Below are 25,853 nucleotides of genomic sequence, written 5' to 3' on the forward strand. Positions count from 1 at the left end.
AAGTACTTGTTCTGCTGCTTACATAAAGACATGATTTTCAGAAGTATCTCATCCACTTAGTATGGTTCATAAACGTTACATTGTCACGGTGATTTTTTGCAAGGGCTCAAAGTTTGTATAACCATAGTCATTGCATTGATATTTTTAAAGTTCACCATAGGACTTCAGTAGTAGCAGAGATGCATGATATTTTAGTAAAATGAAATTTTAAAAGCAAAGTCTGTGCAACCAGGAAAACATGAGGATAGATGCTAAACCATCGATTAGCAGTAAATATTTTGTATAGCTTTACAGTGTTGTAGATTAAGCTTACTGGTTGGTTGCTGTTTTGACTTTTCTTGTTATGTTGACAGGGTTGCTTTAGACACACTTGCTGCATTGCTAAAATCAAGTAAGTGTTTGAATACAAGAAACTGTTTGTCTAGTTGAGATATATGTGTATGTATATATATATATGCAGAGTAAAAATAATATTAAATCTGTGGCCAAAATAAAATCAAGGCTAGGAAATTTAGAAATAAGGCTACAGTTTTATCTGCAATCCCCGGTGCTTTAATATTTCTGTGTTATATACACATATGTTTAAAAATCAGTTACTGTTTCTTCAGTTATGCAGCAGAAAGTCTGTGCTGATTCTGTAGAACTGATCTGGATATAAGGTGGAGAAATAGCCTTTTACAGTCATTGGCCTCTTCAGTGCCCTTCAGGAACAGATCTATAGCTTAACTCCCATGCATCATCTTTATAACATACATTTGAAAATATCTGTTGGATGGCAGGGGAAAATACAGGGTTTCTTCAGGTACCTTTCTGAGTAATTAGGTCTTGGGTCTTAATGACAAGTCTGTCAGTGATGCTCATGAAGTGGAACCAAGTGTAATAGATCAAAAGTCTGTTCCAAGACATTACCTATCTTGGCTGGCAGCAAGGGATCCTGACAAATATCATCTCGTCAGATTCTGCACCAGCATTGTAACTGTCAGGGATTAAAATGTCTTTCTCTCTAAACAGTTGTATAAGAGCTACAGCATTCCTAATTTTAGTGGAGTTGAATAAGAGCTGATGTGTGATTAGATTTGCAGAAAGCCATTTCAGACAAATGACAGTAAAATTCTATACCGATCATTACAGGGTGCTGAGTTTTTTCATGTTTGATCAGTGTGATACCTTGGTTTTACAGATTTGTGTATTTACTAATTTTGGGCTTTCTGCTTGGGAAATTTAGGGAAAGAAATACTTCCTAATTATTGTCAGTATTCTGTTCTGTGAATTGGCAATTAAATTTTAATATTAGGGAAAGAAAATAAATGTTGAAAAACTGTGTCTTTCAAACAGGAAGTCTTGTGCGTTTATTTCAAGGTCTTACTTAGTCCTGAGGGGTTTTGACATTGCAACTTCTTGCACTTTATATAAGTAAATCTTTTCATGAAACCACTAATCTCTGGTGTGTAGAACCAGTTGTCATACCGTTACCCAGTATTTCGGGTAGAGGTATTTTGATTTTACTAAATATGAGTGATAGTTGCTGCAAAACTGTATGAATTATGAGTGTTAAGACATTTGTTTCAGATCTTCTACCTACACAGCGTGTATGGATAGATATGCTGAGAAAATATGTTATTCTGAAGAATGTAGTGTAGACTCCTGGCCTCATTTATTCAGTAATTTCTGTTTAGGTTGATGCAAAACTGCTAAGCATGACTAAAATACTACTTTAAATGAAAAAATTACGACTTTAAATGAAACAAAGCAATTTTTAATTTTCTTTCCTAACTTTTTTTTTTGTTTTTTGTTTTTTTGTTTTTTTGTTTTTTTTTTTAATAAAGAAACAAATGCCAGGAGAGCAGTAGACAGAGGATATGTTCAGGTGCTTTTAACGATTTATGTTGATTGGCACCGTCATGATAGTCGACACAGATATATGCTGATACGTAAAGGTGTTTTACAGTGCATTAAAAGTGTTACAAACATCAAATTGGGAAGAAAAGCATTCATTGATGCCAACGGGATGAAAATTCTTTATAACACCTCACAAGTAAGTTCATCTCGGTTGGATTTTTGTGGTGTTGTTTTTGCCTCCTTGACTTAAGAAACAGATCTTTACCTCAGATGTGTCATAGTTCTATGATATTCATGGTCATACCTGATTATGGGGTTAAGGATTATTTTCTGTACTTGACTAAAGTGGAATGAAAGAGTAGAGAATTAAATTAATATTTGCTATTATTTATCTCTGGGAGGGGCTATGAATCTCGATTTTTAAAAGTGTAATTTAATTTTGAAGTTTAAGATTTTAAAAATGAATTTGAGCTGGTTGAAATTCTTCTGGCCTTCAACGAAGACATTAGTAAAAATTATTTTAAACAAATAATGTAAGTGAATTCTAGAAATCTGTAAAACAAATGGAGTTTGACTATTAGTCTGAGAGATTCTTTTCTCTTTTCTTCATTATTTTCCTGTTAATAGGAGTGCCTTGCAGTAAGAACTCTTGATCCCCTTGTGAACACATCCAGCCTAATAATGAGAAAATGTTTTCCTAAAAATCGTCTTCCATTACCAACTATTAAAAGTGCTTTCCATTTCCAACTCCCAGTTATTCCTGCCAGTGGTCCTGTGGCTCAGCTGTACAATTTGCCTCCTGATGGTATGGTAATTTTGTAATATTTTGTCTTTGAGTATGTCTAACATTGCTTTGTGTAAGGTGGAATCAATTGCAGATATTGGTGTTCTCCACTAAAACTTGGACTCTGAGACTTCTCAGATAGCAAAGAGTCTGTGGCTGTTAGTGTGGAGCACTGATTTCTAACGTGAAGTTTTAACTGATGAAAATTTTGTCCACACGTATGTGGTTGTGTTTCTGAGAGACAAAAAAATAGAACAGGAACTAAAATGTGATTTTCATCAAACTCTGAAGTGTAGGCTGTACATACTAGCCTACAAATTTAAATGGGATCTCTTTTTAACTCACTTATCATATACATTCTCCCATGTGATGTGTAATGTAGTGTACATTCCAATTTTTAGGCGTGTATATTCCTTGATTTCTTTCTGTTAGTCTGATAAAATGGATGTAGTGAGTTTTGATTAACATATACTGTTTGAAGCACTGTTTTTTAATTTATTGTGGTTATTACTTCATTTGTATGATAAAAAAAGTAAAGCTGCTTTCTTGGATTGTTGCAGCCTCTTAGGCAACACTTGCCTGCAAAGCATTTATATGCTGCTTTGTATGAAATAGATTCATCCATATGTGAGCACCTTTCATTATTTTTAGATAATTAATGTTTAATGGATTTTCAGATATGGTGAAACAGCTTGGTACCTGGGTAAGCAACTGATGAAGTTGCTGTCAGAAAGTTAGTCTAAAATAAAGAGGCAAAGTCAGACTTTTTGGTATTTTCTTATTCACAATATCTCCTGAAACAAATGTGGTAAGTCTGAAAGAAGACAGCTTTCTGATTGAGTCTGACCCAGCTCATATGGGTCAGACTCAAACTGCAGGAATTTAGAGTTTATGTTTTGTCTTCAAAGTTGAAAATATATTTAGAAGTGTGTTCCAAAATTCACAGAAATTAAGCCCCTGCTTAATACAGTATTTTTTTGTATTCCATAATATGTATTTTGAAGTAGACTACTAATAATTTGAGGTTTTCAATAGGTTGGTTACCTATCAAAAAAGTGAAATACCTAAGGAAATAGGATACGTAGGATTTTCTTTTTAAGGAAAACTTCTATACCAGAAGACATACAGTAGTATGTTGGGGTGGGTACCGCTCTGAGTTTATTAAAAGTATAATATTGTATAATCAGCATTGTAAAAGCAATAGGTGTAATCATTCTGAATACACTAGAAAATCAGTATAATTTGTAAACATCCCAGTGAGCCTTTTACTGACAACCAGCAAATTTCCTGCATGGACAACACTCTCAGAAAACATAACAAAAACCCCCAGCATTCAAACTGCACGGGCTTTCTAGAAAAAGATAAAATCTGCCACTAGTAAGCAGAATATCTGCCAGAACAACCAGTTAATGTCCAATTTCACATATTAGGGAGTTAATTCAATTCTCATCAGTAATGTAAACAGTTAGTTTGCTTCTTGTTTTTCTTTGTTAAAGAAAGAGCAAGTCCTAGATCCTTCAATGTACTTGGTCTCTAACTCAAGTAGAAATTAGTCATTAGTGTGCAAATAGTTCCACATCTAGAAAAATAACATCTGGCTGTATGTTTTGGGGGTAAAATTTGGTTCCCAACGTGTCATACTAAGTAACTGCAGTGACTACTGTTCTTGAGTATTTTCCTTACTAGGCCCCATTTAAGCAAGACAAAAAAGGTGAAGAGGGTGCTTTGTCCCACTGTCCCCTGATACTGGGTCAATACCAGCTGGTATGATTGAAAGCTGCTAAGACATAATTATTTTTGGATGTGGTTAGTATTACTTACTTTGGGAAAAGACGTGAGAGCTCTCTCATTTTGTGCTGTCCTCAAGCCATACTGAGATATTCTTGGCACATCCACATTTTAAAGTATTTTTAATGGCCATCTTGCCATTGGACTTGCTGGGGGTTCTTTTGGGTGTTGGGTATTCTTTGATTTTTGTTTTGCTTGTTTAAACCAAACAGCTTTGTTTTGACTGAAAACTGTATGGAAGTGTAATAAATTGAGTCCGCAGTATTGTCAAATAAGCATTTTGGGTTTTTTTGTAAATCTGGTAATAGTAATTAATATTTACTCATTGGTTTTCACATTGATTTTTTTCAAGTGACAAGTAAAAAAGAAAATAAACCGGGAACATAGAATTTTTTTTTTTTAACATATGTATTAGATTAAGTGTATAATCTGCCTTAAAACTTTTTCTATCACAGTGGATGATGTAGTAGATGAAAGTGATGATAACGATGATGCAGAAACAGAATCAGAAATTGAAACTGAAAATGAGGATGACAAGGACCAACATTTCAAGGTTGGTATGAGAAAAAATTAACCAGGGAAAAACAGGTTTTTGTTTTTGCTTTTTAAATTGCTTGAATCATGCATACAGCTCTATGTTTTCAGTGTTAAAATGACTTTGAGGAGGTTTTCAGGGCAGCTTCTAAAATTAAAAAAGTTCCTGAAATTTAAGAAAGGTGTGTGTTTCTTGAAATTACCAGCATTTATTGTTCAGATTGTTTCAAGATTTTTATCAAAACCTGTTTGCTTCACACTTGGTATGAGTACAGTGGAACAGAACTGCAAACTCTTAGCAGTATTCTCTTTACAACTTGTATTTCTCTCAGCCTGCTCTTCCCACCTAAGATGCTCAGTATGTAGGAGCTGCTCTAACTTTTTCCATCATTCTGGACTGGGATTGACTAGGTCAGTGTTTTAGCAAGGTAACGTTGAAGTTCATCCAACTGTAGAGGTAGAGACCAGACCTTGCACTGTTGTATCACTTTGGAAAGTCTTTGCTGCCAATCAGGACATCAAAGGACACTTAGTCAGAACTGCCTTATCCTGTATTTTTATGTTGCATACATTCAGGAGTTAACTGAATTGTTTGTCCATGGACTGGGATGACAAATTATATTCAAGGCTGTCATGAGCCCTTATGAAGGGAATATCTTTTACAGAAGCACTTACTCCTTTGTCACTGCAGTCAGATGAAATCTTCACATTCGAGGCTGCAATAGTTGGATTATGCACATATCTCATGTAGTCTGATGTCCGTGCTTAATACGTTTGGATGACAGCAAGAAAATGGAGATGTTTGTAATAGTTCTGTTGAAATAGAGGCTTTGGCATACTAATAAAACTGAGCTGCTTAAACCTTCATGGTGTTCAGCAGTTTTAAAAGCGCGATATTTAGCTTTTAAAGCACTGCCATGTCAGGAGTAAAAGATACATATAATTATTTTAGAAGTTTATTAATTCTGGATGCAAGATTAATTTGTTCTGGTGCTCTTTCAGAATGATGATATTGAGACTGATATTAATAAATTGAAACCTAGACAGGAATTGGGAAGAGCCTTAGAAGAACTGAAAATGTACGAACAATTCTTTCCAGAACTTTCAGAAAACTTTCAGGTAAAGTATATGATTCCCAGGGCATTTCTCATCATGATGGGTTGTCTCTGGAATACACTTCGACTTTTTTTTTTTTTTTTTTGGGTGGATAGTTCCTCTAGCCAAAAGACAAGAGTCTGCATATGAGAGTGCTAAATAGTTAGTTAAATGTTATGAGTTTCTTTAATCTGAGTGAGAAGGGGCCTGCAGGCAGATACAAGGGAAAACTTTTCTGATGTCTAATTATGGCATACAGCAGAAAGTAAGCAAGGAGATAGAATTTTTGACAAAGATTCATTGTATTAGGTATTTCCATAGGTGCTGCGCACCTCTTTAAAGTAGTTGGTTAAAATATTGAGATGAAAATTTGATATTGATGAAGTACTTGTTTATCGCTTTGACACTGTCTTCTTGTAAAAGCTGAAACTTCATTGCTAGGTTTCTGTAAGTTTAAAACGTAATAACTGTCATCTTTTAAATTACACTTATTTGGACTATTGCAAAGCATATCTCAGAAACGATGAAAGATATAAATGAAACTTTAGGAATGGTTTACCTTTTTTTTTTTTTTTTTTTTTGGTTGGTTTTTTGGGTGGTTTTGTTTTTGTTTTTGTTAAGTAGTTGTATTATTTTTCTCTTTTATTTTTCAAGGAATGTGACTTAGTTTCCAAGGAACCAAAGCCTTTTGTACCTGATGCAAATCTGAGTGGACCTATTGTTGTTCCTACAGCAGGAGAGGAGCACTCTGCTGAAGCAAAACAGTCAACAAAAGGAGTTGCTTTAAAGGAGAGCAATCCTTTATTGACAGAGGAATACAATAGAAGGCCAGCCTTTCTGGAACTACCAAAGAAAGAGAGTATCAAAGACAGTAGTTTACATCAGCAAAATGATCAAATAAACCTATCTCCATCCTGCCAGTGTCTAAGCCAAGAAATTGTGAAAGGCTTAGACAGAATGAGTTTGCAGAACAGTGCAAAAAATGATCAGTGTTATGGTACAGCATGTGTAATAACGAAGGAAAACAAAACTAGCCTTACCACACTTGCTTGTAGTAAACCTTGTGAACATGTTTCAGCCTGTGGAAGTAGCCTCTTTGACGGATCATCTGTCCACCTGGGAAAACTCTGCTGCACTGGAGTGGATTCAGAGGAGGAAGATTCCAGATCTAGTTCATCAGGGGAACAAGTTATGCTTGAAGTTTCTGATGTATCACCAGTTCATGACTGTGATCTTTATATTGAAATGGTAAAAACCACAAAGTCTATTCCTGAATATTCAGAAGTGGCCTATCCAGATTATTTTGGCCATATTCCACCCCCATTTAAGGAGCCTATTCTGGAAAGGCTATATGGGGTGCAGAGGTGAGTTACCACACTCATTTTTTGTTGTTGTTTTCATTCTTTTGAGAAACAATCTTTAGGGTGAGATTAACAGGCACATATATAATGTTTACTTTGGCATCTAAACTTAATTTCAGTGAAAAGCAGTTTGAAAGCAGGTGAGTACGCATTGGTCAGTGCAGAGCCGTAAACAAGAGCACAATCTGATTCCGTAATTGTTAATTCTGTAATTCAGTTTCAATCCAAGTTTAATTTATAGTCTCCCTTTCTGCCTTCTCGCTGCCCATCTAAATTTTGCAGTTTGTAAAAGAACAAAACAACCCACAAAAACTCCAACAAACCAACCAACCAACCTAACTGTATGGTCCCTTCAGGTCTTAACAAAGATAGGACAGTTAATAGTTTAAAGATATTTCAGCTCTTTGCTAACAAAGCTATCTTTCAGGAAAATGTAGTGGGAAAGATTAAGAAATAAATACACTTATGTGTTTGTTTTTAGTGTTTGCAGTATAACAGATTTTAGAGGTAACAAAGGATGAAGGTGCAGTTTGTGTCATTCCTACAGAATGACACACAATAAATACAGAATAAAAAATAAACTGCAAAAAACAATGCATCAACACACTCATTTCTGCCTTCACTAAGAGGTAATAGAAGATGATGGAGGGTGATGTGACTCTTAAGAATAATTTGCAGGGATAGTATGAAGAGCTGGCTCATATGCATAGTAAGTTCTAAAAGATTAACATGTTAGCAGAACGTGTAAGAGTAGGTATGAGACCTTGCCACTTGCTTAATTATTAGATTGAATGCTTTCAGCTTTATAAATTTAACCAATTTTATGAGATTCTTCATATTTACATTTAGGTATTAGAGTGATTAAGAGATGAAGTATCTTTAGGTTGTCTAATTAAAATCCTTCACCTGTTTCACATGTGTCATGAAAAAGTGATCTTTCTATTGAAATGACCAACTGATGAAACACTAATGATATAATAAATATACCATTACTAGAAGCACCATTCAGTGTTGGCAGAGAAGAATCTTCCCTATAAGCTTATTTTTTAGAAAGATTGTGATATAGATGAGAGATAGCCTTTAGTCAGAAATTACCTAAGAACTGCATTTTAAGAAAATCTTGCAAATTGTCATGATGGTTTTGTAGTACTTAATAATTCTGAGTAAAACTGAGCGAAGCCAGATAGAATTAGACATTCTGATGCTTGTTCTTCTTAGATATAGAGCACTATTAATTCTGGCTTTTAACTGTAAACCCATGAGTGTTTATACATAAAACTGATTTCTAAACCATGAAGGTAAGTCTAGAGTATATTTTATTTTAACTTAAAAATCTCTTATTTTTGTTGTATCTTCTAAGTTGAAAGTAACTTTTTTAGGTCTTATGTGAAACAAGAATGAAGTATCAGATAATATTGCTAAACTTGAATAAAAAATCTCCATCACCTTTTTAAGGTATGCTGTTCCAATAATTCAGTTTTCTACAAATGACTCAGTCTCATTACTGCAATATGACAAATTTCTGAGAATGGAACCTGTTTATAAAGGGCTTAATCTTTTTAGGAATTTATAGTTTATAGGAAGCTGGTGAAAATTGATTTGGTAGGAGACATGCAGAAGCTTTTCAGTCTTCTACAAAGCTGTGTCTGAACTTTTGGCATTCAGTGGGCTTTATGTTCTTTTCAGCGTAAGCAGTTAGTTACTGTTTTTCAGCTAAGTCTTTAGGAAACAAATGGTTGCCTTAATACATCCTTGTAACATCAGAAAATGTTGAGAAGAGCTGAGGTGGGGCATTTGTGGGTTTTCTTTTTACTTTTATTAGGCAGATGTGATGTGGGATTTTTTTTTTAGTCTTGCAATATGCTAGGAGTTGCAATGTTTTTGAACTTGTGCCTTGGAGTGCCTTTGCTTTTTCATTTACATTTAGTAACATGTAATTTTCACGAAATGTCTTAACCAATTATTATTGTTTGGAAAAATGTCATTGAGAATAACTGAAGTGTTTTATATTATTCTACCTTTTAGGGAAGAAAATTATATGTTTGGGTTTAAATTCCTACTTTTTTCCATTCCTGAAATTTTAGGTTGTTTTTTGCTGTACACTTTAATTTTTTCTAATCATCTCACACCTAGAAGTGATTACCAGTTAAATCAGGATCCACAGAGGACTAATCTATAAACACAGAGCTCCACATCAAACCAGTGGGGTTTTTTATATTTTTTCATTTAATTATCTTAAATAGCTTCTCTTTCATCTTGATTTTTGGAACCTGAAAATGTCAGCTACTGCTTTTCCTTTTCATGTGCATCTTGAATACCATTTCTTCTTTTCTTTTGTCTACATTGATTATTACTATGGGTTTTGAATGCCTAATATTAATGGATTTTGTCTTGGCAAAACTCCTGGGATGATGGGAAGTATTATGACCCTTTAGAGTTGAGGCACACTGAGATCTAAGGAGTTCTGTAAGATCAAGTGCAAGATCAAAAATCTTTAGTTCTGCCCTGAGCTGAACCTGATCAGATAGATTGTGGTGAGTCAGCCTCTACAATTTTGTCAGTACATTAGACTTCTGACTTGGTTTCCAGTTTTAATTTAATAAGAAGCACTGGAGTTGTGCACTTACCTTCTTTTTATCATTTGTTAACAATGTTTATTTTAATTAAATGGAGAAGTTCCAGTCTGAATGTGCTTTGCTGCTCTGTTCTTGTATTATTCATTGTTAATCTGCCTCCTTTCTTCTTATTGCAGGTGCTGTGCAAGCTTTTCCACACAGCTCTGCCACTATATTTCATTCTTGAACTGCAACACATTCTTACTTTTCCAAACCAGGACCTAGATACTGCCAGTTGTGCAATGGTTTTATGATCTGGATAAACATACACCTGACATTTGGCTGACCACCAAATTCACTCTTACTTGTTACCTAGTCGATAAATGAACCTAGATCTCCAGAGGTGAAAAGCTAGTGCACTAATACACTCACTGTACAACCTACTCTCTAAAACTCTTTAGTTATAGTAGGATTCATTTAAGTTACTAATGTTATAAAGTGCTGTCCTGGATTAAAGCATTAACATAAGTAATGTTTGAGTAATTTGTGCTTCTACTATAAAGTATGAAACGGTGCATTTTTTTGCATAAGATAAAACCCAGTGGATTGTGTGCATGAAAACTCAGTTCCCTCACATACAAATAGTGGACTCAGTCAGCTGTGAATGCAGGTGTTTAAACTTAAGAACACTTACAGTGCACATAAGTGGGGGTGATGTTGAGATCTCTCTGAAAATCTGTCTCACTATCTTCTTATCAACTTTTGTTGTTCTCGTTGTATGCGGCAGTTCCTCTTTTGTAATTGGAAACAGTATTCAACAATTTAAATGAGAACTCTGCTTTTTATTGTAGGACAAAAATATCTCAAGATATTGAAAGACTGATTCATCAGAATGATATTATAGACAGAGTTGTTTATGACCTTGACAATTTGAGGTAAGTTTTTACCCTTCTGAAAACAATATTCAGTGAATACACTAAGCCTGTTTTACTTTCTCTGTGATATGATTTGTAATATTTAAAGCAGTACTATTATGATGGACTTCAGTGAATGTTTAATCTAATGTAACAGTGTTTCTGCTATCCAGGCTGTATTTAGAGGAAGGTTCAAAATAATTTTTGAATTACCTAGTTAGGGCTAAAATAAACTTAATGAGTTTTTTTATTTAAGTTTGTTCATTTTGGTCCCTTTTCTTTTTCTACTCACAGTTGTTTAGTAGCAGAGGAAGCAGATGTTTTGAAGTTTAATTCCAAATTTGAATCTGGAAACCTGCGCAAAGTTATTCAGATCAGAAAGTAAGATATTTCAACTCTTTTTTTCCACACATAAAGCCTTTTACTTCTGCTTCTTAAAAAAAGATTTATTTGGTTTTGTTAATCTTTAGAAACGAGTATGATCTAATTCTGAACTCGGATATAAATAGCAATCATTATCATCAGTGGTTTTACTTTGAAGTCGGTGGAATGAAAACTGGCATTGGTTACCGGTTTAACATCATCAACTGTGAAAAGTCGAACAGTCAGTTTAACTACGGTAAGATACATTTCCCATACTTTGAGAAGAAATACGCAGAAAAATGTCTGTATTAGACAGCTCAGCTGTTTCCTTTCCTCCGCCCTGAGATCAGCGGTATATTCATGTTGTCAGATCAGATTCTTTTTTAATAGCATTACTAGAAAATGTTTTGACAAGTTTCAGTTGAAAAAAAGTACCTTAAAACAATGGCTGTCAGTTTTTAAAATGAAGTTTTGTTGTAAGGGAGGCAAAAGCAGAAGAAAATTACTGATGGCTGCAGCTAAAATTTGTCCTAAGACCATTCATTGGGTGGTGGTGGAGAGGGGGGTAAATACGAAAGCCTGTTGATCCACACAAGCACAGGAAGAATGACAGGTGTCATCATTAATCCCTTTCTGAATAGAGGTGTATTTTCAGATGTGAAAGTAAGCGGAGACATTCTCAAACTGTATTGTCTTATTGATTGGAAGAGAGGCACATTATTTGAGAAGGGAAAGTAAGTCTCCTTTGAAATGCTGGGCATCGTATGTGACCCTTGCAGTCTCCAGCGAGTAGTGCTTGCTGCTTGTACCTCATGCAAAAGTACTGTCTTAGTGAATATTCCTGTCTTCCACTTTGTCTGGTGTGTGTGTGTCATTCAGCTTAAAACCATTCAGTTTGTGATTATTTTTTTTTTTCCCCCCACCCCCCCAATTTTTTTTTTTTGGCTGGGTTTTCTGGTATTTGTCCTTACGAAGGAGGAGGAGAAGCTCCCCTCTCCCCACCCCAACCTCAAACTCTTGGGACAGAGTAACACTGTATTCTTCTTTGTCATAACTGTGCAATTCACATTGATAAAATCCAAGAATACCAGTTAGTTTGGCCAGTAATAAGATGCTTTTAAATTATTTACTAATCTTCATCACTTACCTTAGATCTTCATTCATATGTTGCATATACTTACTTTATAGTTACTTTTGGTTTTGTTTAAGTACACAGAATCAGTAAATGGATTTGGCTAACTATCTAACTAGTAAATAATGTTCAATTAATATGTATTATTTCCTACTCTAACGTCATATTAATTATTCACATTAAATATATTCTCAAAAAAATACAAATGTTAAAGAGTTACTGTTTAAAAAAATACATAATTGTCTTGAAACATTATTTTCCAGCTATCCACGTGAATGGGTAGTATCAACTTTTTATATTCTCTTTGAAGTTTTTTGGTAATGGTGAGTTGGATGGAGTGGGACCCAAGGCTTCTTGTAGATTACTATTCATGCTTACCACAGCTTTCATTTAAACATTCATTTTTGTCTGCCGTGGGTCTGATTCATTTTTTCTTCCTTTAACTTATTATTTTCTGAAAATTAGGATGTTATGAGGGAAGAGGGGGGGAAGAATATTTTGTCAGCTAATTGAAGGAGTGTACAATACCCAGTCATTTATGAAATATACTCTATGATCGTGAGTAAATGAGTATAGGTAGTTTGGAAACTCGCAGTGTCGATGTGGTCTGTTAGTGCCAAGATCTTGATGCTTAATGTTATGTATTAAAGTGAGATGTAATTTTTCTTCAAGGTATGCAGCCCCTCATGTATTCTGTTCAAGAAGCATTAAATTCTCGACCATGTTGGACTCGTGTTGGGACAGATATTTGTTACTATAAGTAAGTACACCAATCAAACATGCAGCAAACACTGAAGATTAACACGAGGTACAATTTTTAAGGAGAAATGTTTGCTTCTGAGTTTGATAATTCTATTTTAGTAGTTCTGTTGGGAGCAGAGTTTTGTTCCTGAATTACTATTGAGAACAACAGAAGTGATCAAAATAAATAGGGTCTTATTTTGTTAGCATAATGCTAATATTTAAGCTGATTATCTTTTATACTTCTGTCAGAGATTGCTTAGTGTTCAGAGAAGCTTTTAAGGGAATGTATATTGCATGCTTACTTGAAATCTTAATTGTGACTTCCAGTGATACAGATCACATGCTTGTGATTAGGCGTCTACATTCTGTGGTGCAATCATTGTACAGCAATCCTGGAACACAGGATGAGATGGTATAGCATATCCATGCGTTACCCTTCTTGGTCAGTATGAATGAATGTGTATCACTGCTATAATAAAGTATCTTTACAAAGGGTGGTAACCAGTGTTTTGAATCTTGATGTACGTAGAAGAAAAATACAATCACTAGAAGTCTTCCTGGCTCTTAAAATGTGTATTCAGGAATAATCACTAAATAAAATAAAATTAAAAAAAAAAAAAAGGAAAAAAAAAGAAAAAAAAATCTGATTTGTTTATTACCTTCATTTTGCTCTTAGGAATCACTTTTCAAGAAGTTCAATTGCTGCTGGAGGCCAGAAAGGAAAATCTTATTACACAATTACATTCACTGTAACTTTCCAACATAAAGATGATGTCTGCTACTTTGCATACCATTATCCATATACATACTCAACTTTAAAGGTAACAAGGTTATGATCTGTAACATAGAAAAATATTTGTACTTTTGGGCAATATGAAATGTACGCATTCATAGTGAATTATTTATTTTTATAAAGGTCAAAATGCTCTTTAAAATGGAGAATTTTCATAAAATAATAGTGTTTACACTGGTGAAGAGTATGGGTTATTTTAAAGAACGGTCCTCGGAAAAATAAAATGGACACTTGCAGGCTAAATGGGCTTTCTGGGAATTGTAATTCATAATTGACTGGAAACAGTGCTAATTGGATGAAGCATTTATGTTTTGGTCAAATGACTCATATCCTGCTGTTCTACAGATACCTCTTCATAACTGACCTATTCAAGTTACTATATTTAAGACAATTAGAGACATTTTTAGGATAATGAATTGGCTTAAGAAGAGTTTTGAAGCTTTTAGCACTAAGCAAAACTCTTGGCTGGAATGTCTGTTGGTTGTTCCTGTTGCAGCAATAAAAGTGAACTTGGTAATTCAGAGGCCAGTGTGCAACAGCACTGAATGAAGCTCTCTACTAAACCATGCTTGCTCTTGGAAGTGGTACCTATTAAGAGATGTTATAAAAGGCTGCTGCCTTCAGCAGCTCTGGGGCCTGGCAGTTCCTCCTGCCTGGTTGCTGGAGCCCAGCCAAGAGACCTTGGAGTCTCTGTCCCAGGCTGGTAGACGCAGCTGCTGCTTTCCTGTTTGCTTTTAAGTTCAACCACTAGTGAGTCTGTGTGCCCCAAATTGAGACAGACAGACAGACAGACAGACAGACAGACAGACACACAAGCACACTTGCACTTCTCTCACCCTCCAGCATGGCTAGCTACACAGACCGGCACAGACAAGGTGCTGCCTTCAACAGCACCTGTGTATAACACTACCAGGGCTTGCTTAAAAGATAATTGCAGACACCCAAGTCCCTTTTGCCTCTCCAGCTGGTAAGAATTGCTGGAGAATTTTCGCTAGTAAAAGTACACACCCACCCTCTCTGTAGAATCACAAGCACAGGCACATTTGTGGATGACTGGCATGGCTCATCCGTGCCAAATCCCTGCCTGAATTCCGTCTCTCTTACCTGCTGTGCAGGACTCCAACTTGCAGGCTAGTGTAGCCTGATGCTCAGTAGCAAACAGGTGTCTGCACTTGCACACTTGTCTCACATGGACTCTGCTCTTGTGGTTTCCCTCAGATGCCAGCATGGACTGTCTGCCCACTTAATACCCCTGCCTCTACATGAGGCCTCATACTCACTGGGTAGTCCACCTTGAAGTTTGCTAGAAAATTGCACATGCACCCCTTCTGCACAGTAGCTTTGGGGAAGGTGCATATGATTGCGTCTGCCCCCAGCACCTGGTACCAGGCACACTGGCTTGTAACTCGTCCTTACTCTAGGTGCTGGCACTAAGACACCCTCCCTTGCTTCACTTGTCCTTCTCACCCTAGTAGCTCAGTTTTGGTGGACACACTGTTCTTGCCACAGTGGCTGGACACCAAGATCCTTACCCACTCCAGTACCTGGCACCGAGGCACCATTTTGCTTTTGTTGACGCTGCAGACTGAAGGGTGCGTACATGGCCTACAGCTTCAGCTGCTGGCACCAACTCTGCTTGCCAAAAGTAGCTGGCACTTTGGACACAAAGTCTGTGTTACTCACAGAGATTCTCCCAAGAGGTGTGGCTTCTCCAGCCAGTGATGCTGAGACATTTGCTCACTCCGGTTGCTAATTGAAACCCACTCACACCTGTCTTTTTAGTTGCACCTAGTCCACAAAGCACTTGCATGCACAGGCTTGAATAAGGCTGCACTGAGAAATAACCAAGGGCAGACTGTAGGGATCAGGTGCGTAAGTTTTTGTATAATCCCACAGGCATCCCTTGAATATCTCCAATCCCTACGTTCTTGTTTCCTCTTTGTCCCTCATGTGTCCCTCTTCAAGGCTTTGCCTGTAGATTCTTAATGGGCCTTCAGTTAGAGACTTGAGACTTCGATCTTTGCTATCGTTCCTGTTATTTCTTGTCTACCAGGATTGTTTCTCTCTGTTCCTGTTTATTGCTTCTCCCATGTGCACTCTTTCAGTGCAAAACTGAAAAGTCCCTGATCAGATAACCTTAATGAAGCAGAGGTTCTTACCTTCCACATACACTTATGGTATCATCTGGTAGAAAATAAAGTACCCTCTGTGCCTTCATCTTCCTCAAAGCAGTTGGAAAAGCAAACTTTATAAAGACAAATAGTCAGAGATGTAGAGAATGATATTTCATAGTCAAAATTATGATCAAACTTTAAAACAACAAAAAAATTGAAGGAATACACTGTGATATGTGACTGTAAAAGATTTAAAGTATTTTTTCATTATTTTTGGGATGAAGATGCATCTTCAGAAGCTGGAATCTATGCATAACCCTCAACAGATATATTTTCGACAAGATGTTCTCTGTGAGACTCTGGCTGGCAACAGTTGTCCCTTAGTCACTATTACAGCCATGCCAGAGTCTAATTACTATGAACATATCTGTCAGTTCAGTAAGTATGACTCTTATTTCTCATCAGCTGAAAATAATGTAAAACTAGCTCTGTATGAAAAAAATTAATATTAACTGTTGTGCATCATAAAATAAGTTTAATGAATTTCATTAAATTTAGAGGTGTTAATATTCAGGATTTGCTTTGTATTTAATATTTGTGGCAGTCAAATAAGGATATTTATATCTGGATATGTAATAATATATTTATTTATACATTTTAAATCAATTGCTACATTTTGCAGACAACACTTCTCGGAAAAGAATACCTGACTTCTGAGTAACTTTTTTCTCCAAATGCTCAGGTTATTTGCCTGTCAAAAAATCTTTCACAAAGCCAATATCTAAGCTACTGCAATTTGAATACTTTAGTTATGACAGCATTCCTGCTTTGTTCCTTCAGCCCAGTGTTTTTCTTGGCTATTGAAAAAAAAGTGATCAAAGTCATCATATCATAATTGTCAGCTTAAACTAGTTGTGACTGTATAATTGTATGATTGAATTTAAAGCTCCATTATGAAAGTTCTGTGATTAGCAATCCATATAACAATATTCTGGCAAGCTCTATCAATAATACTGATTCTCAATAATACTCAACTCCCAAATACTGTATTTTGCATTGTAATAAGTGAAACTGACTGTTGCCTCTTTTCTCACATAACAAATGGTTTACTTAGGCTGAATCTTTTTTTGCAACATCTATGCATACTTCTTTTAGGGAATCGTCCTTATATTTTCCTATCTGCTCGTGTACATCCTGGGGAGACTAATGCAAGCTGGGTTATGAAGGGAACGCTGGAATACCTTATGAGCAATAACCCAAGTGCCCAATGTTTACGAGAATCTTATATTTTCAAAATTATTCCCATGCTCAATCCAGATGGTGTCATCAATGGAAAGTAAGCATAAGTTTACTCACAAATATGTACCTTTACTGCTAAGTCTTTGCATCTGTTATTAAAAAATGTAAATTAAAAAAAAAAATCCAACCTAATCCCAGAAACACACAAATACAATACTTAATATGAAAAAGCCCACACTTACAAAATTGCTAGGACTTTTCAATTTTTTGGCTTTTTAAAGGCATCATTGCTGAATGAATTTCAGTTTTATAAAAAGTATTTTCAGTTGTTCATGGATGATAGTAATTTCTATGTGATTTTACATGGCATTTTAATTGTCTGAATTACAATCTTTGATATGTGTAGAATGTTACATGAGAGCACAGCTGCTTTTAGTAAAAGCAAAACAAGTTCATATTCTCATGAAAAAGAATAGTTCTTGTATCTGAGAAAGCTTTTAATGTAATTTTTCTCTTTTTAAAATTATAGTATTTAGAAGGCTGTTATGGAAATAGCTGTTGTCAAATGTTATTAAAAGCGGGAAAGTGAATAGGTGTACAAGAGAAAGGGTAAGAGTATCCTGATGTAAAGTTATTAATAGTAGTTCTTTGACCTTTCTTAATGAACTCAAGGGATATTTCAGAACCTTTGATACCAGTGTGAGTTCCTTCTCACCTAGTTATGGATAGCCTTTTAAAATATTTTATAAACAAAATAAAATAAATAATAAAAATCAAACCAATTATAGATTTTAGTAGAACCATGTCTTTATATATGTAAAAATGTGTATATAACATAACACCTGGAATTAAATCATTCAGAATGCAAGTGAAAGTTTTTAATACAGGGACAATTAAATCTCTTCCAGCACACACAATCTTAAGACGAACGTACTGAAGATGACTGCCTGAACATGAATTTCTGCAACTTTAAAATTTCTTGCTGATAGTTGACTGAATAAAGAGATTATGTTTATTTGTTTGCTGGCTTTTTTGTTTGGTTGGGGGGTTGGGTTTTTTTGTTGTGGGTTTTTTTTTTTTGTTTGTTTGTTTTTCTCACAACTACTTGTCTTTTAACAACTTCATGTTTCAAGTCTTAGATTTCTGATTGACATTAGTGTTTTTATTAGAGAAGTCAAAACACCAGAACTGTAAAGATACCATATATTTGAAATTACTGATTTTGAACTGGCATTTGAATAGAATCACAAGTCTATAGTTTCAACAGCAAGTCATTACAAGAAACATTACAACTGACTTCATATGAGAAGCTACTTCTAATTTATTTTTAGGTTTTTTTTTAACATAACTTAAAAAAACCCCAAACACTTGCATTATTTGGCATGTTAGAAAAACTGGTTTGTTTCTTACCAGACTCCTTCCAAAGAAGCAGTTGTGACAAGGAAAACTTGAGGTGGGGGGGGGGCTTATTTAAAAGTATGATAATACAGACTACATCATGCGTTTTTCCACCCCCCCCCAATAGCCACCGTTGCTCTTTAAGTGGAGAAGATTTAAACAGACAGTGGCAAAATCCAAATCCAGATCTGCATCCCACTATTTACCATGCTAAAGGGTTACTTCAATATCTGGCTGCTATAAAACGTTTACCTTTGGTGAGTATGTGTGTGTAAGCAATTCTGAATCTTTTTAACCTTGTTTATGTAGCTAGTCTGTAAACTAAACATTTTAATGTAGTCTTGTAAGCTGTGTGACACTCAAATTTGTCTTGGAGACCTGGTCTTCTGCAAACCTTTAGATCTAAGTCTGTTTCCTTTGCTAGGATAGAAGGTTAAACCTTCTTTCAATGAATCCTATGGTTTTTGTCCTAATGCACGGTTAATTATATAAGAAGCTGTGTTACAGTATAAATAAATTTTTTTATTTGTTCTTCTGTTACTTTTATAAAATACTGATTCCATATGCCTTGGCTTTATTTTGATGAATGATTTATTGTAGGTCTATTGTGATTATCATGGTCACTCTCGAAAGAAGAATGTATTTATGTATGGCTGCAGTATCAAAGAGACAATGTGGCACACTAATGTTAATGCTGCTGCTTGTGACCTGATGGAAGACCCTGGTTACAGGGTAAGTTTGACATTTGTATCTTTTTTCACTTGGCATGAATTTGGAATATGCTTTTCAAATAACTTCCCAATATTATTGTGTGCACGTAGTGACTTTATAGCATAAGCAGACTTACTTAGAATGATCTCTTTTTAGCCCATAAGTGTACTTGGAAGTATTTTGAGAGCTTTAAACATTGTATACTACCACAACTAGGGATTTAATATTAATAGAGTGCTTCATTTTGGGGGGTCTTTGTACCAATATGTGCTTTTTTTTTTTATGTTCAGTGTTACCATTATAGTAAATATATGGAAAATGTTTCTGTGCATTTATAACTACTGGATGAGAAAATAATCATTTATGCATGGCAAACAATATACTAGCAACAAGAAAATAAAAATACTGGATTGCTCTGAGAAAGACTTAATTTTGTGTATGGAAATAGGGAAGGTTCCTCTTATGAATATGTGTAATTAAGGCATGTACCCATAATACATATACATAATAAACTTGCACAAGCAACATCCACTGCATTGTATAAGCTTCAAAAAATTCCAAAATTTAAAGAATGTGTTAATGGTTTCTTCTGTCCCGTAGAACTCCACTGCCGCCTTGTGGCAATTGTAAACCTGTGCGTCCCAATTATAAAACCTAATGCGTCCAAATCCCATGGGTTTTTTTGGGAAGATCCGAAGTTAAGCTTGAAAAGTGTGAAAATACACGTTAAAACTTAAATTCTATTTCTCTTCAGTTTTCTTGTGTGATTTCCGTGATGCTGAGTCTGTTGCCATTCTGCTGCTCAACCCTTCAGCCTGCACTACCATAGCACACAAAAGACAATAGTCAATAAGAGTTCTGGGAAAAAGCCTTTGGATTTCAGAAAGGCAGATTGAAATGTTTGGGCAAGCTTATGCTGATAGTATGGTACTGAACTAGTAAATTCAAAGTGGCCATGTGTTTTGTGTCAACTGATACAAATAAGAGCTGGAAAGAATGAAATAATCTGGCATTACACACATACATACGTTTGCATAACTGTTTCTTTTATTTTTCCAAAGCTGCATTTGTAACACTGCACTTTGATTCACATTCTTGAAGTTAAATATGCACCTAGTCCTTTGCTAAATGTGAATTAATTTTATGTATTAATAAAATATTGCCTGTCTTGGGTCTGCAAATTGGATTGTTGAAACAGTCTAAAACTGACTTTAATTAATTATATGGGATATGAAGTACACTTAATTTGAAAAAAGCTTGGTGAATTGGAAGGAGATGGTTATCACCTGAAGAATTGTTTTATATCCTGATTCTTACCCACATGACTAACACTAAATTTCAATGACTGAGTCTGAAAAAGATCATTTTAATAAGCGGGAAGTCGCAGACCTGTTGTCACTTGAACACACTGGGTTTTGAAAACTCCAGATGGAGAAATGTTTTAATTCTTGTTTTCTTAATTCAAATTGCAGCAAAATTTTCTGATAACAATTTGTGATTTGCATATTCCCCTCACCCCTGCTTTTATAAATGGAATAAAAGAATCACTGTATATTTCAAATTGCTGTCCTGCAGGTACTCCCCAAGATCCTGAGTCAAACTGCCCCAGCTTTCTGCATGGGCAGCTGCAGCTTTGTAGTGGAAAAGTCCAAGGAATCAACAGCACGAGTTGTTGTCTGGAGAGAGATAGGAGTACAAAGGAGCTATACAATGGAGAGCACTTTATGTGGATGTGACCAGGGCAAATATAAGGTAAGAAAATATATCAGTTAAATTGGTCTTTCTTTATAATTTCTTTCATTTGGATTGATATTTTGTTCTGTAACCCTGCTTGCTTGCTTTAAGCTTCTAAAGCGCTTCTAAGATCTGTGTACACTAATGTTAGAATGAAATGACATAGTTTATAATATTACAGGTTGCATAATAGTCCTCATCTGTCACATAACCACCCTCGCCCCCATATGTTGTGCTTATTGGCTGTTTTAACAAGATTAATATTAATTATTGCTTGTAACACATAAGTATGCATGTAGTTAAAAAAATCTGAACAGTTCTTTCCAATAGATTATTAAGTTGATTAGTAATAAATGCCAATACTAGAATAAAGATTTCCTTTACATGTGGCAAGTGGCTGTTCATGGTTCTTCAGCAGATATTTAGTAGTGTCCCTTGCAGAATTTTCCTGTGTAGCTGCAGAAACAGGCTTATAAATCAAAACACTTTCATACCAGGTTACCCACAAATTACGCATATTTGAACTCATCATAGTTGTTTGACTTCTTGACTTAAAACTTGTTTTCAATTTATCTCCTTAAAAAGTGCTAACAGAGCTGAATATTTGAAAACAAAAGGTGACCCCACTTATAGTTTGTTGCTAGTAGAAAAGTTACTTCAAAGAAAGTATTTGTAGGGGAAAAAAGGAGAACCACCACCCTAACATTTGATCTTCAACTTCTGTCACTGGATACAAATTGAAGCAAGTTTTTAAAATTAACATTTGTGGAAGAAGTCACAGTTTGCTCTGCTGAAAAATAGTTTAGGAATGCTAGTGAAGCAAATGACCACATTGTCAAATAAGGTGCATTGCAAAAAGAGGGTCAGAAGGCTGGGATCAAGAAAGGGTGGGGAGCAAAGCAGGAACAAAAAAAACCCCCAAATAGTTGGAACAAGGTGCATTTAATGTATTAATATATGCTCAAGTACCCATGCTTAACTCCCTGGACAGAAGGAAGACAGGTATTTTGGCAGGAATTTCAGTAGGTCTGTAATTACTAAATGAGTTAATTTTGTCAATTAACAACAGAAGCATTCCTGCTTTTGTCAGAATATGCCATTATTCCTCAGATGACATCATTATGGAGCTTTAAAAACGATGACTCGCCAACTTGCTCATTGAAACTTCCAGAATATTCTTAAACATGAACCTTCATGGCTTTAGAAGTGTTGCTACAGAAAGTTTTTCAGAAAGGTGAATTGAGGATGCTTTGTGGACAAACTTTTAAGATGCTTAGCCTGCAAAGCCCTTCCTCAGTAAGGGAGGGAAGAATGGCTGAATTCTGTGGAAAAATTGCTTACTTAAAAGGGAAGAACATTCTTCTGTATAACATAAACTAGCTGTTGACATCAGATTTTGGTTCTGTTGTTCATTTTATTTTGAATAAAACAATTTGTGAGTTCTTAGTCATCCTCTGAACGTACCGGAAAATTCTTCATTTTTTCTTCATTGTGATGAAGCTCAGACTTATTAAGAAAGTGTATCTAAAAGGCCAAGATGAGTAGGCAGAACAAGAAAAGAGCAACATTTCTCCAGTGGGAAGGTCAAAGAGATGAAAAGGTGCACTCTTTTGGTTTTTTTTTTTGGTTTTTTTTTTTTTTTTTGGAGGGTGTGGAGCCAGCAACTCTGTATAAACTTGTGGTATAAATTAGATGACATATTTCATAACACGTTATTTCAGAACACAGATAAGAGTTAAGCTGTAGCAATTCCCTCCCCTCCTGCTTCCCACCCCAGCGGATATGACAGTTCAGATTTGAGGGACTGGACTATGTGTTTTATGTAAAGATCTGAAGCACTTTCCCTGTCTTCTTCTGGTTTGCATCATCATGAATTTTGTTCATATCACAAAGGGGAGTACTCAACGATACCATTCTATGTGAAAGAAATGCTGAGTCTTTGCCAAAGCTGGATGATATCAGAACATCAATTTTTATTCTTTTATTTTACTTCTAAAAGCAGTCTCGTTTCAAGTGCTTGCATGGGGTCTTTGTAGTGCATTGAAAATTAGTGCGGCAAATACCGGTTAGTCATCTGCAATTCAAGATATTGAAAAGCAAGCATTCAGATGAAAAGATGCACCAAGATGTCCTATGGAGGATAATTAAGATGCCAGACAAAAGAACAATTTCTTCAATAATTCAAACAACCTGAGAACTGAAATCAATGGGAACATTGCTTAATTAAGTTAATTGAAAAGATTATGTGCAATTATATGACGCACATGGAGGGAAGACTTGAGGAGACAATGATTCAGTCAACAGACTTTGTCCGTTACTATGCTGCTTCAGTCTCTAGATTTTCAATTCTCAGAAATTACCATATCTTTGTGGCCTGTGCTGAATAAGAAAGCAGAACAACAAGATGATGTTTTACTGTCCAACTGACTTTGCCAAATCTTTGTATGGCTGTTATCAATTTATGAAGTAATATGACAGGAATTTTCTTCTCAATTTGAGGTTGCAGTCTGTTCTGCCTTTGTTTTGCATCTTTGCTTTCAGGTAGCAAAGTTCATCCCAAGACACTCTATTCATGTGTTTTCATGATGTGCTCAGTAAGGAAGACTTCAACCAGACATCTAAAATGTTAGTCTAGAAAAAAGACAGTTGTATAAAATATAAAGAAAAACGAATGAAATTCGGTGCATGTTGAAAAAAAAAAAAAAAAGGGCAGTTACTTACATATGCTTTGTGCTTCTAAACAATGCTGCTTGTGACACTTAAGGGACTTAAGAGGCCACAGTTAAAGGTACTGAAACTGCAGTTGAAGGTGATTGGAAGATCAAGAAGAGGAGTCTAATGAAGGCTTCAGTGAAAATGAACTTCACCTCAGGTCCCTTAGGGCAAATGTTTATTATTATTTCCTGAAATAGAATTTGGGTCTGTTGTTTCATGGAAATAAAGAGATTTGGCTGATGGAAGAATAACAATGGATTAACAAATTTGGTATTCCTCAGCTGTGTGGCATTACATTCTCCATTATGATTTAAAGAAAAAACAGAAACAGATCTGTTTTGGCATGGGCTTTTACCGCAAGTATGTAGGCCTTTCAGTATAGCAATTTCAAACTTTTACTGTTCAGAAGTTTCACAGTTATCCACCTCCAGCTGGAGCATTTAGGTCTCCCATTAGTTATATCCTCTTTCTGCTGTGCTGAAAATAGCAGCCACGGAACATGCACACGCTATTTATCTTTCTAACAATTGTCTTTGCACTTTCATACTGTACTCTTGTCCATTTTCGACTTAGATACACTTCTATTACATTGTCTATAAAGAATCTGGCAACTAATGATAACTTCTTCAGCAGCAGATGAAGTAAATGATTGGAAAGTTTCTGAACCATCAACTTGTGCACATTAGTTATCTGTGTAACAGTGAGATTACTGTTACCCTTCTTCCTCTTCTGCATATTTGTTGCCTCTTGTCCTTAATGTTATTTTAATCTTTTTGGGCCAGGGACTGTGTCTTCATGTGATTAGCATAGTGGAGCCCCAGCTATGATTGGGGTCTTCGAATGTTTCTGACGTGCAAACAAATACAAAACAAAAACATAAAATTGGCTTCTGTGGATAAGGTACTGCACTGAGAGTGAGGAGAACTGATTTCTGTTCCCAGCGGGGTCAGTGACATGCTGTGAGACACTGTGCAAATCGCTTCAACCCTCTCTGCCTCCATTTCTCCATCAGTAAAGTGAGGATAATTCTTCCTTTATTAATAAAGTGCTTTGAAACCTACAGCACAAAAGCATTATAAAAGAGGTAAGTAGTATTACTGTTAACAATAATACTCAAATATCCAACTCTTGTTCACTGCTAGCAGGTTTCTGTACCATTTTGGCTGCAGGATGGCCCTGTTTAATATAGTGGATATAGCTTTAGCATTCCTGTTGCTGAAAAACACTTTGCTTATGAAGACTACTAAGGAAAAAAGGAACTCACAAGAGAAATAAAATCAAACTTTCCTGGTTTTTAACTGTGCAAAACAGAACTACATGAAGAATGTGTAGACTGTACCATTTCCGGAACAACCTAACACTTTCCTTTAAACCTTACATTATAAAATACAGTGTCAGTGTGGCAGCTTGTGTGTGTGTTTTTTAGCTTTTAGTTAAAAAAAAAAAAAAAAAAAGAAAATCAAATCCTACTCCATTCTTTTTGCTTTGTGTATTTTCCTGCTTGATGACTTAGATCACTACCAGTTACTGGTTCTTCTGCTTTCCTGCTTGTTTTGTCAAAGCTCCTTTTTAGCTACCCTTTACCTTAAGAGGCTTAGAAGATGTAAACTAAATTTTTTTTCAAATTTTTCTGAGATACAGAAGTTGCAAAGGGGAAGATTGAGTTGGATTGTGACGTTGAGTTTTAGTATATACACAGTCAGTACTAGCCAATTCCATAATTGTTGAGCGTCAATTTAGAATATCATTCTCTTTTCATAATACTAGTTGAGGTCAGAGGATCTGTCCCTACATACTGTACTGCTGATAAATTAGAAGTGTAGATTTATCTGAAGGGAGGCTTTATCACATATGGAAACTTGGAGAATATTATGTAAGTAAGTTCTATCTCCTAAATATTCTTTGGAGAGGAAAATGCCTTGGTATATCATTCAAGTTAGAAAACAGCTATGGCTTTTGATACTTCATGTTTGTTGTTTTTAATTACTAAATATGTGAATAAACACTTCCAGAATTAACACATGTAGCCTCTGCCTTACA

At 35.4% G+C, this 25,853-nt stretch overlaps 1 protein-coding gene across 11 annotated transcripts in view; it reads left to right on the top strand.

Annotated features, from left to right (window-relative positions):
- AGTPBP1 (ATP/GTP binding protein 1) overlaps positions 1-25,853 on the top strand; it is a 63,344-nt gene that overhangs the window by 25,507 nt on the left and 11,984 nt on the right. For 8 of the 11 annotated variants that reach the window (XM_030471408.1, XM_030471407.1, XM_030471409.1 and 5 more), the window contains 16 exons: positions 354-391; positions 1,827-2,035; positions 2,467-2,644; positions 4,867-4,964; positions 5,948-6,064; positions 6,695-7,404; positions 10,808-10,891; positions 11,165-11,251; positions 11,341-11,489; positions 13,038-13,125; positions 13,786-13,930; positions 16,301-16,454; positions 17,172-17,352; positions 18,781-18,910; positions 19,254-19,385; positions 20,940-21,116. In XM_030471408.1, the coding sequence (XP_030327268.1) occupies positions 354-391; positions 1,827-2,035; positions 2,467-2,644; positions 4,867-4,964; positions 5,948-6,064; positions 6,695-7,404; positions 10,808-10,891; positions 11,165-11,251; positions 11,341-11,489; positions 13,038-13,125; positions 13,786-13,930; positions 16,301-16,454; positions 17,172-17,352; positions 18,781-18,910; positions 19,254-19,385; positions 20,940-21,116 (2,677 nt within the window). Of the gene's footprint in view, positions 1-353; positions 392-1,826; positions 2,036-2,466; positions 2,645-4,866; positions 4,965-5,947; positions 6,065-6,694; positions 7,405-10,807; positions 10,892-11,164; positions 11,252-11,340; positions 11,490-13,037; positions 13,126-13,785; positions 13,931-16,300; positions 16,455-17,171; positions 17,353-18,163; positions 18,271-18,780; positions 18,911-19,253; positions 19,386-20,939; positions 21,117-24,595; positions 24,898-25,853 lie in introns of those variants that run through there. The other 3 variants (XR_003989337.1, XR_003989338.1, XM_030471414.1) reach the window with 3 other exon arrangements.

Source organism: Strigops habroptila, chromosome Z, assembly GCF_004027225.2.
Source record: "Strigops habroptila isolate Jane chromosome Z, bStrHab1.2.pri, whole genome shotgun sequence".
Lineage (NCBI taxonomy): Eukaryota > Metazoa > Chordata > Aves > Psittaciformes > Psittacidae > Strigops > Strigops habroptila.